This window comes from Ylistrum balloti, unplaced genomic scaffold (genome assembly GCF_031769215.1).
Source record: "Ylistrum balloti isolate Yb309-2 unplaced genomic scaffold, AGI_CSIRO_Ybal_v1 Utg369894, whole genome shotgun sequence".
Taxonomy (NCBI): Eukaryota; Metazoa; Mollusca; class Bivalvia; order Pectinida; family Pectinidae; genus Ylistrum; species Ylistrum balloti.
In genome coordinates this window covers 340,892-356,079 of record NW_026782025.1, presented here as the reverse complement: position 1 = coordinate 356,079, position 15,188 = coordinate 340,892, and the positions used below count along the sequence as shown (strand labels likewise).

At 36.4% G+C, this 15,188-nt stretch overlaps 1 protein-coding gene across 1 annotated transcript; it reads right to left on the bottom strand.

Annotated features, from left to right (window-relative positions):
* Nucleotides 1-215: 215 nt before the first annotated feature.
* On the bottom strand, nucleotides 216-14,545 carry LOC132546524 (protocadherin Fat 1-like). The gene is made up of 14 exons (XM_060210242.1): nucleotides 14,515-14,545; nucleotides 8,538-8,839; nucleotides 8,255-8,351; nucleotides 7,655-7,899; nucleotides 7,021-7,150; nucleotides 6,656-6,901; nucleotides 6,409-6,542; nucleotides 6,165-6,261; nucleotides 4,457-4,600; nucleotides 4,099-4,230; nucleotides 2,794-3,259; nucleotides 917-956; nucleotides 351-414; nucleotides 216-259 (listed from the first exon to the last, which is right to left on the bottom strand). Exons 1-14 carry the CDS (start codon nucleotides 14,543-14,545, stop codon nucleotides 216-218), a joined length of 2,172 nt encoding a protein of 723 aa, XP_060066225.1.
* Between the last annotated feature and the right edge of the window lie 643 nt (nucleotides 14,546-15,188).

Here is a 15,188-nt window from a genome sequence, read left to right as displayed (position 1 = left end):
TAAGTTGGTAACTTGTAAACTGCATCTCACAAGAGAAAAGAAGTACATTCAACACACGAATGATGTATAATAGTATTATTTGGAAAGAAAATTGTATTTGTAAAACAATAAAGAAAACGTGCGAAACATCCCGACATAACATTTTGGCACATTGGCTGCGAACGAAACTGAATACTGAAGCTAAAGCCGTGTCACGGGTGACACACCTGTGTCCATCAGAAGCGAGGCGGCAATCTGGTGTTCATCGGCCTACCCGTGACTGTAAAATAGAGAAGTGAGAAGTAGATTCATTCAACTTTAACACATAATTAACAAAATATCAGCGATTTTTGACATTAAGCGGCACTTACAAGGGTCAACTTTTGATTTCCCACTCGTCCATGCCTGGGGTCTCTCTGGGGTTTTATCTTGTACCTTAAAGCAATGTGAAAGGAAAAAACATAGAAATATGTACCTATAACATATATGTAAACTACTTTGATAGTTGTATGCTAGAAGTCACTTGTGGTAATGAAGTATTGTTTGTCAGTTACAGATAAGAAATGAAATAGCTTTTCCTTGCCTCCGAAAGGAATCAAACCAGGGACCTCAGAGGTACAAGTGTAACACTAATTCCGTCTACTTAACGAGAAATTCGAACCTTGTCGGTAGGTTGTTATCTTAGCTTAGTAAGGTGTTTTATACTAGTGTTTGGAAGTATAATAGAGAAAGTGTATATTTACTGAATGAGGCAGTGTTTGGCTATACAGAATTATTGATACAGTATAAAACATCACTGTCGAGTCGATAATATAGCAATTTAAAGCAGAGTACATCCGCACTTAATAATGACGTAGTAATCACACTCTGTTTGTGTTTTTATTTTTTCTGAGCGCAACTACCTGGAGAATCAATATGTTTAGGTATGGATAATTACCTTTCCAACTTTTGTCAGCTTAGCGGACCCGGGCGCCAGACTGCAGGGAGAAATTTAAAAGAAATTATGCATTTAGGTCATTCTACTTAGACTTAAATGTGAAAAATAAAATAATTATTTTCATTAAGTAAAATTTTCTATTTGTGTAGTAGACTTTGCAAGTACACTTTAATGAGAAATAATATGTTTTTTTCATAGAATTAATTTCTGCTTCTTTATAAATATATTTTTCATTTATATCTTTTAAACTAATGATTTGAACTATTTTCGTCCAGTAGTACTGTGTTCATGTTATGTATGTCAATATTTGCGCTGTATACATAATGATATATTATCATGTACATTAATAAACTGAATCACAAATTATTTACTTTTTCTCAACATCATGATAAAACATTAATGAAGCATCTGAAGTATTACATAAACAAGTAGATACTAGTTATACATAGGAATTTTTACCAATCAGTATAAAATATTATATACTTACGCGTGTATTATCTGATCAAAAAGATATCAATAATTTATCACAGCTACCAATTTCCTTGATATTAATATCTTAATTTTTAAAAAAGTTTTCGTTTGTTACGGTGTCTGTGATGTAAAGATTGCGTGAATTTTTCTCCGGTCAAGGAACAAACATAATTCACGATTTAAAATGAAGGACAAATTATTGACTGATGGTGGGCTTAGTGAAAGTACTGAGAGTTGATTGGTGTCAGAATGACACTCTCTAATTGTTGAGAAGCTCCCAAACTTTCCTTGTTTTGTTCTATATTCAATAATATGGCACCTGGTTTCTCGCATGCTTATTACCTGATGATATTGGTAATTTTGGACCAAATTCAGAAATGTCCACTTCTTAAGAGAACTATATTTTTGTCTTCAAATATCAGAAAACTCTTTTTTCCCTTCAACTATAAAACTTTGGAATGATTAGTATTAGAGTATTAGAAATTCTCGTGCAATAAAAGAAGTTAATGTAAAAAATCTACGGAAGTAGCTTTAACTAGAATTTTGCCTCCTTTGGACCTAGAAGAATAAATATCCTACATTGTCGCCTAAGAAACCGCGCTAGTTCTCTTAATCATGACCCCTTTAGAGTAAATATTATCGATTCTGCCGAATGTCAATGTGGGCACCCCTGTGCAGATTGTTACCACTTAAGTACTTGCCCTTTATACGCTCATCTACGAGCAAATCTTCCAATAGAATTATCATGGTACGAAGGTAACATTAATGTTGATCTTCTTTGTAAAGGTGATGCTAATATTTCATTTTATGACGCTATGAAAATTGTCAAAGCAGCACAGCATTTTCATTGGAACATCGGATAGATTTCGTTGATTCTCATGACAGCCCCACCCCTTTCCCGCACTCATTTTATTTTCCTACTTCTATCTCTCTTAACGGCTTCCTAGAAATCTTGTTTTAGTTTCATTAACAATCTTAATTCAGATGTTAATTATACACCAACTGAATGTTTTTTTAATGTTTATGGTCGAATTTCTGGTCCTTTCCTATGCAGAGGGTATATAGGTAACGATATATTAAGAAGGGGTGGATTGAACTTGTAGCCAGCTACCTATGGCACAGGATGTAATGAACTTTTACAACGAATGAATTATTGATGTAGCACAGCACTAGTTGAAAATAAAAAGGAAGCCCCCTACCCCTCCTCTCTCTCGTTAAAATCTGTATTAATTTTTTTCTATATATTACAAATCTCTAACTTTTCATTTTTCTCAATGTCACCATTTGACTGAAACTAAATGAGTTTGTATTTTGGGAGAAGTAATTTATTAGTTGGAAAAAACTTGCTGACTCATCCCTTTGTCATTATTTGCCAATCAAATATGTTGCTTTAAATGGTTATCTACCTTGAGGCACTGCGGAGTTTCACGATTCCTGCTATAAGTGTTGAGATTCCTATCAAGGCCACCGCCCCAGCACCACCTAACACAGCTATTCCAGTTACACTCTCGAAGATCGACGCGCAAGAAGATTTCGTAGATGACGCGCATGAGGATGTCGTAGATGATGACGACGACGAAGATGACGAAGCTGTCGACGATGTTTCAGTGACGTCAGTCACAGTGATGGTAATGGTAGCAGTGGATGATAGGTTACCATCATCTGCATGTACCAGAAGCACGTGCGATGTTGCGGTCTCGTAGTCCAAACTCGTCGCCAAGGAGATGGTACCAATAGAGGAATCTATGGTGAACCCACTGTACGATGTAACAAAGGAATAGGTGATAGTATCAGTGTCTGCGTCGGTAGCGGTCACGGTTGCCAGAACACTTCCGATAGATGTCGCCTCGGAAAACGTCACGTCATATGTAGCTACAATAAATAGATAAATAAAAAAAACGCCCACGATTTTATTAAATGTAATGAATAGTTCACTAGCCTGTGACTAGCAGACAATAGTAAATAAGTAACAATAACAACTATATCGGGAAAATGTCACATATCATAATTCTATATGAAAAAATGAAGATTACGAAGACACTGTGTTTCCAAGTACGAATTAACCGATACATGTAAGAGATACCCATATACAGAACTCTATAATTCCTACAAAAGACAATGCGTCTCTGACCATGAACAGTCTACATCTATTAGAGGTACTCGTATAGCGAATTATAAATATTTCCAAGAAACCTAGACATCCAGATGGAAAAAGATATTCGGGATATACATAAATGGAGTCTAAATTCAGCAGAAAGGAGAGAAAAAGGAAAGCACTTGTCTATTTGGTATTTTTTCATCATTAAGCAGTATGGAAATACACCAACATTTTTTCAGGATTCGGGCAGCAATAACCGAGATTCGATTACTGTGATATATCGTGAAAAATGTAGATTAATAAACCTATTTACATTAATCTTAACACTTCTAGTTATATGGATTAGTGGATTAAGAATACCAGTGAAAGCAAGGAAAATATATGCCACACGAAAATTAATGTTTTTACAGTATTGATAAAACGACATGGAATAGTTTTATACACATAACATAAGTATGGCTTATAACTGTAAACTGTAATAAGATTAATGTAATGAACGTAGTCACATAGAATTTGTTGTTTTCGGTCTGTTTCCTGATCTGTCATAAGCAGTTAAAATGACGACCAGTCCTTCAATAATCAGAATAATTTAGGTTTAAAAGTGTGTACTTACTAGGATTAAAAACTGGGCCAGCCTCGTTCACATTTCCTATGTTAACAGCCACGATAACAGTTGCGGAGGTAGAGCCATCAGTGACGCTGATGGACAAGTCATAATAGCTGGTAGTCTCGTAATCCAGTGCACCTATTTGTCAGAAAGTGAAACTCGAACGCATCGGATGGATGGTAGATGAAACAGGACACATTAAAAACACATAGAAATTTAGAAAAATAGTCAACACAATGGGTTCTTATAAAGAGGCTTAGCTGAAAAATCAAGACAAATTAAGGATGTTCCAAAGAGATATGTATATGGTTTTTGGATAAACCATCAATATTGTTACTTTAGGCAACTGTTAAGCTATAATTACCATTAACAACAAGGGAGGCAACTCCGGCGGTGTTGGACACGTCGAAGTGTGTCGACACTGGCTGTGAAGTGACAGTGTAAACAAGCGATGTACCAGCGTCTCCATCAGAACAGGATAGATCAGCAATAAGAACCGTGTTCAAAGCTACAATATACAAAAAGACAACTGTACCAGCTTTCTTTAAGTACAGATGGTCATATTAAACGTAAAACAATGATTTCTCAAATTCTTTAGTCACAACAGAAACAATCTGACAACCATCATTTTTCTGTACACACAAGTGAGAAGCACATTTTAACACAAAAACACCCTACTAGATTTTGTAGCACAGTAATGAAGTAAAGCTGTAGAGATGTTCCGTTGTCGAAATACATTCTCATAAATAACGCGGGAATTTTCGGAAATAAATTAATAAATGAATGTCATTACTAGATGATTTCAAAAGAACATCTGGTACATGTGCAACAAATAGAATTAATTAAAATGTAGCAAAATGAAAAGGTAAACGCATCATCCTGTCCATTTTGCCCCTACTGAACTATTTAAACAGCCCGTAACAACGACACATCACCTTACTACTGTCCCGGCCAGTACGTATTGTCACAACATGTAATCTTACCACTTACGGAGCTAATCGGTCATTACAGATGCACGTGGTTTTAGTTATAGAGAATCCGTATTGGGGTTGTAGATATATTGATGTCACTCCCACCAACTGGATTTCAAGAATGAGGAATATTTCAGGCAAGTTGTTATAAGAAATTTATATGGTAAACCACTGAAGGAGAAAGGATTTGTAAAAGACACACACGTGGATAGCTCCTTTTAATACAAATTTAGAGTTAGATACAGCTGAGTCGAACATTGAATGAAACTATATAACAGCTTTTTCGCTGTTTTAGGACTCGACAGTGATGGCAAGGGTCTACATTTTGAAGGAGGCGACCCAGGAAAATCGGAAGTGATCGAAAACAAAGTCAAAATCTAGACGGGGAGGTGCACTAGCCCTGTAATTAAATAAATGTGATATTTTTCATATATCAGATAATTTTAGAACACTGTGGTGTAAAGTAGTAGTTTTAGTTTAGTACATGTGTATATTCTGAACCGTGCCACTATTTATTTACTGTTTATAAGAACAATAAAGTGACCGACCGTAACCTGTCTTACACAGTGCGACGTAAGGGACCTTTAATCATTTCCCTCTGTCAAATTTTATTTTCATTGCGACATCTATATTTTGGTCCTTGTGCTGATTCTCAGCGTTTTTGAAAGTCTTCAATCACTATAATGTAATCTGGTGTATTGTCATGCTATTGCGTCACGAGTGTAGCATTTCAGCATTATTCATATGTATTGTGTGTTCATATGTATTTATAATCTGACATCACTGGTGACGCCTATTTTCCGGGGTTCGACGGATGTTACATATGTTATAAAGGTTTCTGTGGGTTTCATAAAACAAAGTTTTAGTAAAACTTCCGGTCCCGGTTTTCCTTTTTTAACCATTGATTTCTATTTCCATAGAAAGTAAAATCGTAAAATCGTATCGTGTTCACAGGAAAATACTACACACATTATACGGGCAGAATTAAAACACCAGTATACGCATCATTTGGCAAATTTACGAAATTAAGGTTTTTTTTTAAGCACCCCTCCCCCCCCCCCCCCCCCCGCCCCCCGCCCTTTTTTAAACATGAAAGTGTACCTGCGGTCTCTGATACGCTGGCCACGTGTGCTGTTGGAGAACAAGATGGCGTATTGTCGTTTACGTCAGTAATACTCACTGTAACTGTTCCAGTCCCCTGTAAATTAAAAAGGACAAAGCGACGTACATTGGAATAAATATAGAGGGATAATTAAATGTGACAATTTTCTAATATACATGTATGGCAATAACTGAACCTTGAACTCTTAACGGTTATTTATACTACACTGATATCTATGTATACCGTTAGGTCGTCACCGTCAGTTGCCTCCACTATGATGACGTAAGTTTGTGTTGTTTCAAAGTCAATAGCTTGAGATAAGTAGATATCCCCTGACGTCATATCGACGGCAAAGAAGTTGGACCCACTGTTCGTTACTGCAACATATATTTAATTTGTCATCAACAATGTGAAAGATAACTGCATTCATAACATTCGTATTATTTTCTACGTCATATCGTAAGAAAATATGTAAAACGTAAGTATTTACCGGAAGCGATTTCATATTTTTCTACATTATGTGGAGACACATCAGAATCCGACGCTGCATATGATAGTATAGATGTGCCAACATCAGTACTTTCAGCAATGGTAACCGTGGAGCTTGATCCGAAGCTGGGGGTGAACTCGTTGACAGGAACTACGTTTATAGCAAGCGTCACAGTTGATGTGAAAGTACCATCCGTCACCGTGGTAACTAAAGCGTAGCTCTGACTTCCGGTGTCATAATCCAAAGCTGCACATGAAATATTCAAAATTACATTACTAGAAGTAATTTCCTTTGTACATGTAAACGAGAACTATGAAGAAAGGAAAGCCAAGGTATTAAAAAATGTATTTTCGTCTGACACTTACTACACGCTGTTGTCAAGACGCCGGTGGAAGCGTCCATGGCGAAGCAGGTTTCTGAGTTTCCTGATGTAATGGCATATTGAAGTGAAGTACCCGTGTCTCCATCTGTGCACGCTAGGGTTGTTACCGTCACCTACAAGCACCAGGGGTAAGATTTAGATAAAGTATGGTCAGTGCATGTAATCCAGGTGGTTAGGACTTGATGAGAATTAAATAGAACATAACATAGCCAGGGAATTATTTTACGGTACAAATTAATGTCAAGGGCGTGAATTAAGTGATATTTCACTAGTTTGGTAGTCCTGATGAAAGGTTAGATAAACATCAAACACGAGGGTAAAGGGTGCTATGGAAAAAATGGCGAAAAAATACCGACGCGTGAAGTAAATCTTAATTAGCAGCAAAGCAATAAAACGATGGCATCATCTGAACACAACTAAGCCTATGTCAACCTCAGGCGATACCACAATCGAAACCTGAAAACCACAAATGGCGAACACGAGATCTGACACACTTCACCTTCCATATTTCAAGATGTCGGCCATTTTGTTTTTTCGACCAATCCAAGTTACCTAGACTAACTTACGAACATTTCATCATATGTGTAATGCATCCGATAGTTAAATAGTAAGCTTACTGGCGTTGCAGACGTCTGCTCGTTGACAGAGTAAACATACGGGGCTGAGGAACAGGAAGGTGAATTATCGTTTACGTCCGACACTGTGATTGTGACGGTAGATGTCGCTGTTAGTGCACTGGTTCCACCATCTGTTACCTCGATTATTAATTCATATGACGCCGTAGTTTCGAAATCAAGTGTTTCCGTCAGATGAACAATCCCCCCGGTGGAAGAGACTCCAAATACTCCACCCGTATTACCGCCTGTAAACGATAGTCAGCAAAGCGGTTAAAATTGTTCACCAATTCTTTGGGGATTTTCTCCTCGAAAACTACAGTTGTCAATAATTTGGGAACATTGAAACAAATTGATTTTGATAATAATAAATATTGTTGTCAGCACACACTTTGAATTTTAGCTACACTATTGAACAAATAGTCATACATTTTCGAGGGATTTATCTTCTAAACTTTTTATACATGTTCAGGAAACAGTGACATCATAAACTACCCATTATAAGAGTTAGATTGGGGCAATCAGTGTTGCATTTATTCTGAGGAAACTAGGGAAACAAGAATATTGACAAGAAGGACGAATATGAACTGTTTACAAACATACCAGTAATACTGTAGAACAGGGTACCGTCGCTGCCTTCATCTGCGTCCGAGGCGGTCATGGTGCATACTGTTGTTCCTGCCGCGCTGTCCTCCGACACCTGTCAACGTATTGGGAACAATAAGATTTTTTATATCAAATATCTACTACAAAATTGTATATTGAATATCTCACGTGTTGAGTTTCAACAATAATGAATAAGACATGTTTGTATTTACCTTTTAAAGTTAACTTTTTAAAAGAGCAGATGCAGATGACATTTATATGTTGCAAAGATATCGCTTACCGTTGCTGTTGATGGACCGGAGATAGATGGAGTATTATCGTTCTTTGATGTCACTGTAACGTAAACTGTAGCTGTGGCGGTTTGGGCGGTGCTTGGAGAATCGGGCGTGTCTACACCTATTACTACCAGTGTATACAAAAAATTCTGACTTGACATAGAGTCATAGTCGATTGCTGTTGATGTCGTCTGCAGTTCACTTCCGGATATTATGAATTTCGCGCTTGTGTCATCCCCAGACATGACAGAGAGTGTACATGTGGTACTTTCTACGTCTGAACAAGTTAAAGCCTGAACGCTCGTTCCTTTTAAGTAAAAACAAGAGACATACATTGAATATATGTGAAATACAGCGAGATCTAATCGACATCTGATTTCATGGTCACCTTTTTGACATTTTCTATTGACTTACCGGAAGCCGTGTTCTCTTGGATATTGGTCGCATATAAAGTGGGTAAGAACACGGGGCTATTTGCGTTGGCACTTGAAGCAGCTGTCAGAGATATTAACATTGAAATGTAGACAATGGAAGTCCCGTCCGATGCACTGAAAGTATGAACACTGTGGTCAGTTGGTTGTCCATGGATTATCACAAAATCTTAACTAGTGAAAAAGAATCGCTCAGTCAGCAATAGGAGAACATACAACATCTTCAACTCTTAGAAAAATATACATATACAATATATTACAACATAACATTACACCACATAGAAAAAATAAACACCATTACACAGAAAAGTACTAATAGATCGAGGTAAAGTCTCTAAAGCAAGCCAACCAGGCCAAATGGTTGTATTTATCGATATTACATTTAAAATATGGGACTGTGGAAGGATATGCGGTTTCATCTCTTCCGATATTCAGAGTAAATACGAAGAGATATGTGAATGACTTAGTTCCAGCTACGAATGTCAGGGGAATACAGAAACCAGTGAGCAGCTTCTTGGTAGCTGGGAGTTTATCAGGGTTTCATATACACAGGACTCTGTTGTAGATCACCCTGACTCCATCTACCGATTCCGTCAGTGGAAGAGAAATTTCAAATGGCGAATGTCAGTGTGGTTATGACTTTGAGGGATTCAACAGATCCCTGTGTCAGTTGGGAAGGCATGAAGTTACATACAGAAAGGGAGTAGTTGAAATGAACATCAGTTTACCGAACCGACAGTACAGAACGTAGTTAGAATAACCTGTACCAGTAAACGAAGGTTAGGCATAATGTAAAAACAGAGAGACAGGGAATGGGTTTAAGCAAAAACATCGGACTGGGCAGTACGGCATTTGTAACCAACCCACAGCGTCAACACAAGTATTTACATACTATTTTCTATTTACATTAAATGTGATTAGCTTACAATAATTCTAAGTGATTGGGTCTGTAAAGGAATACAAATATAATAGTTGTTACATGGAACTCAATAAAAAAAAAAAATTCATAAATAGGCCCAAGGGCCTTAACGGTCACCTGATTCACAATGCTTCTTGAAACATGTCATAGAAATGAATTAAAAAAATAAGATAACTGTAACTACATTGTACACATAATGCAAATGTGAACTGTGAATAACATTAAATGCTGTCCCATGCTCAGACTTCTTACCAATTTGAATTAAAATAAATAACCCTCAAAATTAAAATTTCCTATATAAAATCTTCCACCATTAACCGAAGAACATTTTTGACAATTCAATCAATCTGGTCCATTTGTGGCCCCGCCCATCAGCCCCAAGGGACCAGCCGAGGCAAGTATGTGATATCTCACCAATTGTCAGCTTATATTAATAGTTCTAACCAAGTTTGAACTATTTCTAAAAGAAACAATTTTGACCCTGACGTCATGACATTTGCAATTTTGGTAACGCACTATTCGACACTACCATCACTGAGAGGTGATGGAAGATGAACTTAAGGTATTGACATCAGCTACGTATGTGCATTGCGATGGTCTGAAATGTCTATACTATAACAGAAGGTCAATTTTATCAACACCTTGAGAGCTATTCTCTAAATTTGGCGAAAAAAATATTTTCACAATTTGTGTTCTGACAAGATATATAGAATAATAAGTAAATAACCTGTATCACTTTATATCAGATGGTGATGTTGTCCTTGAGAGTCAGTCTCGTAGTGTAAATCTGGCAGATACAAATGACCCAATTAATTTCTGTTATACGTAATCAGTAGATTTCTCAATTAATATCTCACCTGTTAGAGTTAACGAATATTCATTAGCTCCAGGTATAGTTTCATATAATCAGTATGATATATTTCATCAATGAAAAAATTGAAATTAGACAGGGATTGCTCATGCTTCTGAAAAGTTTGATTGGTTTTCATCACATCAACTATCTTCAGGTATATAGCCATGGTTGGCTGGTAAAATGTTGCACACTACATTAAATGGTAGAAACAACTGTTCTACATCAGAACAATAATACTGATTAAATCTTACATCTTAAATGACCCACATAATAACATATCAAATCAATAATACTCTACTCCTTTAATGAAAAAAAAAATCATATGAGGCATAACGGCCTTGACGGTCACCTGAGATAAGCACTATTGATTATAAAGGTTTCAATACCTTTCAAGTGCCATGAAAAAGAAATTGTGACATTGTTGATAATAAGCCATTGTCAATACATACATACCATCAAAACTGTCACCCTATACCAATAATTCTTACAAAGTTGTTTCCAGTGGGAAATAAATAACTTGCATTTTTTCTGTAAACTTTACAGTAATGTTAACCTCCTCCCCAGGAAGAAATGTGAGACCCATTTTGGCAATTAATAATCACCTTAAGACACTTCCATTCATGAAGAACATTTGATTCTACCACACCTGGTTGTTGAGAAGAAGATTTTCGAAATTTATGTCAATTTGACCCCTTTTGGTCCTGCCAATCAACTGGGGGTCAGTCGAGATCAATATATGCATGTCATCTAGCCGTCATCCCTTACTCACCATTCTAATCAAGTTTGAAATATTTTCAAAGGAAATTAAACAAATTATGCTCAAACACATTTTGTTTGTGTAAACTATAGTAAATTTTACCCCTTCCCCAAGGGGTAAAGTGAAACTCTGGGGCCATGAAATTCACAGTATTGGTAAAGCGCCTGAAGACACGTTCATCATTGAAAAGTATTTGATTCTATCACATATGGGTGTTGAGAAGAAGATTTCTGGAAGCCGAGTCAATATGACCCAATTTGGCCCCAACCCCTCAGGCCCCCGTGGAGTGGGGACTGTACATTTCACTATGTTTTGTTCATCTTATGCCAAGATAGGTTTCTGCAAAATTTCATATCAATTGGTTCAGAGGTGTTTTGAGAGGAGTCGAAAATATTAGATTGTTTACGGACGCACGCGCACAACGAGGTGATCGCAATGGGTCACCATGTGACCTAAAAGCCTCCTGGAAAGATGTTCATTTTGCTAAACATACGGCACGTCCTATGCTGTCGAACTTCACAAACAGGATGATGAAGCGCCAACTAAGACTGACATGATATGCCACTAAGTCGATATACATAACGATCACACAAAACATAATTTCATACCATATCAACACATAGCGCAACAGAAACAAATGTATATAACAGAAAAAATATACAACAGAGTCTGAAAAAGACAGATTCAGCGAGGTCAGTTTGCTGCCACCGAGTAAAGACAAGCTGGAGAACAGAGTAAAATTGACAGGTGTTGCAGATGACATAAGCAATAGGTAGGTAGAATATCAAAAAAATACCTGGTCAGCTGAATAATATAGAATGTGCAGGTAATTATTCGGATTTGTATGAATTGATATTATTGGTACTGAAGTCATGTTTTCATATTAATCTGTTTGCACAAATGTCGAATTTTGAGAAGAAGGCAGCCAATGTCTTAATGTGTGTAAACTATTGTACAAAAGACATACACATAACACATTAACACATGTGAATAACACATTATAAGACTTTAGAGGTAGGTGCAGTAGGGTCAAACAGTGAATTAAACTGCTTCATCCTTCTAGCAATTATTAGTGATACTAAAGGACTAAATATGGAAGCCTAAGGGGCGGCTGATGACTAAAGTGGTCGGAAGACATACCAACATCTAGACGGGGAAGTACACTGTAAGTTGTTGTCCTTTCTTATACAATATTCTCAGACGTGGTGGATGTCAGTATTACAAATAATCTACAGCATTTCCTTTTATCAGAGGACAACACAATTCCCCCTGTCAGTCCATAGACATAGGAATATATTTATGCAGTACCGAAATTCAAGCGTATCTCGAATTATGGTTGCAAGAAGAGCTCAGCCTAAATCTAAGTTATTTTCATTTACTACCACAATGGATAGTTCGAATTATCACTTCGGTCTAAATGAAAAAATAACATTTTCAAGGAAAGACATTATTTTAAAGAAGTAGTCTTACGTATTGTATCATGTCTCTGACGTTAAGTAAGACATACAGTGATATGTTCATTGTTCAGGAAAATGACAATTATTATTCTAACAATAATGGTCTTCAATACCTGTACATACTGGAACAAATTGTTAATTTGAGGACACCTGCCGTCTTCTTTATGTAACTAGCTACTTTGTAATTCTTCGCTTTGTAAACGACCCAGTTCTAGCTGTTTATGGGAAGTATAGAATTTCTTCCTAGTATATATATCTTTTAACAATTGAGAAATGTAATTATATTTCGCGTGCGTTAAATTCTGACGGCCTCATTGTGCATAGTGATGTGTAATGCATTATTAAGTTGAGTAGTGTTCAAATAAACATTGCAAATCATACCTGTTTTGTGTACGTTTTAGTGTTGAAAAATACGAAATATGTGGAAACATTGGGTCAATGAAGCCCTCTTTCTTAATTCAAACCTTTGTTTAATCTATTACGGTCAATTTGAATTTATCTACGTTGCCTCCTAGTTTTCAAAATTTCATAATCCTAGCAATACTGTCGTGTCCAAGAAGGACGGAATATAGTTGTAATAGGCACTGTTATTCAGTTTCGAGCAATACTATGTCCAGGTCTATGTGTTTAAGTTTATTAACCTATTTTTTCCATTTGTGTGATTCTCTATAATGTATACATTTGTATAAAATTGTCGTCTGCTCAAAGCCCATAAGTTCGCGGTAGCAGACGTTAAAAACTGTTACATGACAAAAGAGAATAATTGAGAGATTTCGCAATTCGATTTTTTTATTATCACTTTATCTAAATACATTAGCCACTCAAATGACGTTTCGCGACTCTCTAAATGGAGTTTTTAAATTAAGCTTTTGAAATCAAAGTAACTTTTCAATAGATCGATTAAAAGCCCCAATATAAAGTTACTGTAGCTTATATTGGGTTATCAATAACGGTACTTACAGCAATGTCATTGGTACCAGTGAGTTACTGTATGTGTCGCCGACAATATCCTTGATATCAATACAAAATAAAGCAGGCCCTAATGTTTAACCTTGAGGGACTCCAGCCTTAATAAATTCTTAACCTCTGAGATGTACTATTTTCAATTTTCTATTAATGTAATGATTAAGATTCAAACAAAGAAAAGAAGCTCGTTAGATATTGCTTTTAATCTTTTATATTGTTTAAAATTAAAACAAAATCAAAAGTCAGCTCGTATATTCATTGTCGAATAACCCGCAGTGTGGTTCATTGCCGAATCATCCGCAAAGACGTTCTTTGCCCAATCACCCTCAGTGAAATCCTATTCTACGAGTTGGTTGCCATAATGTCAATAAGTTTTCAAAAATGTACATTTCAAAAGATGTAACTTTTTTAACCATCGCTTTTGGAACAAAATGGGGGAAAATAAGTATTAACATTACAATATACTTCTGCGAAAAACTGGAGCAATCTAAGAGCTGAACAAGATGACTAGGTCTTTACTGTTGACTTGCATAACTGTAAATAGTGACCAGTCTGTCATGGATGTATGAAGATAAATATGATAAATTGAATCGACCGACCTGACAGTAATGGAGTGGACAGACTGGACATCTATACTGAAGGTGGCGGTAGTGACCACACTGCCATCCGCTTCCACATTGAAACCATTTCCGGTGAACTTTCCGTAGGTTAGGGCGTCGTTGTCGGCGTCAGTTGCAGTAACTGTGTATATAGTAGTCCCTATCGCCGTGTCCTCAGCAATACTGTGTGTTGTAGTTCCCAGGGGGTCGGGATTCACAAACACTGGAACCGCACCTGCGCGATATACGAGGAAATCGTAATTTATATATATATATATAAAAAAAAAATACAATTTTAGTACTTACACTTGAATTACATATTCTATAGCTGAAGTTTACAAACCCCAATGTTTAATATTTATCAATATTTGCACATGTTGATAATGTTGGCGAGGTTGAAACATAGATACTTGCAGGAAGACATCTAGATATAAAGTTACATAATATGCATGTTTGCAAACAGCAAATAAAAAAAAAGCACCAGTCTGATTATTTGCTCATGAAACTATTTTGTTGACATAATGTACAAGTTCCGGTATAATCTGGCAATTTATATCATTATGGTCGTCGCTGTTCAAAAGATATGGTATTGACAATTTATTTCTCAATGTTTTATGAAAAGCTTCTGTTATTAAGGTTCAGCATTGTTATGGAAGATTGTTATTTATTTACTT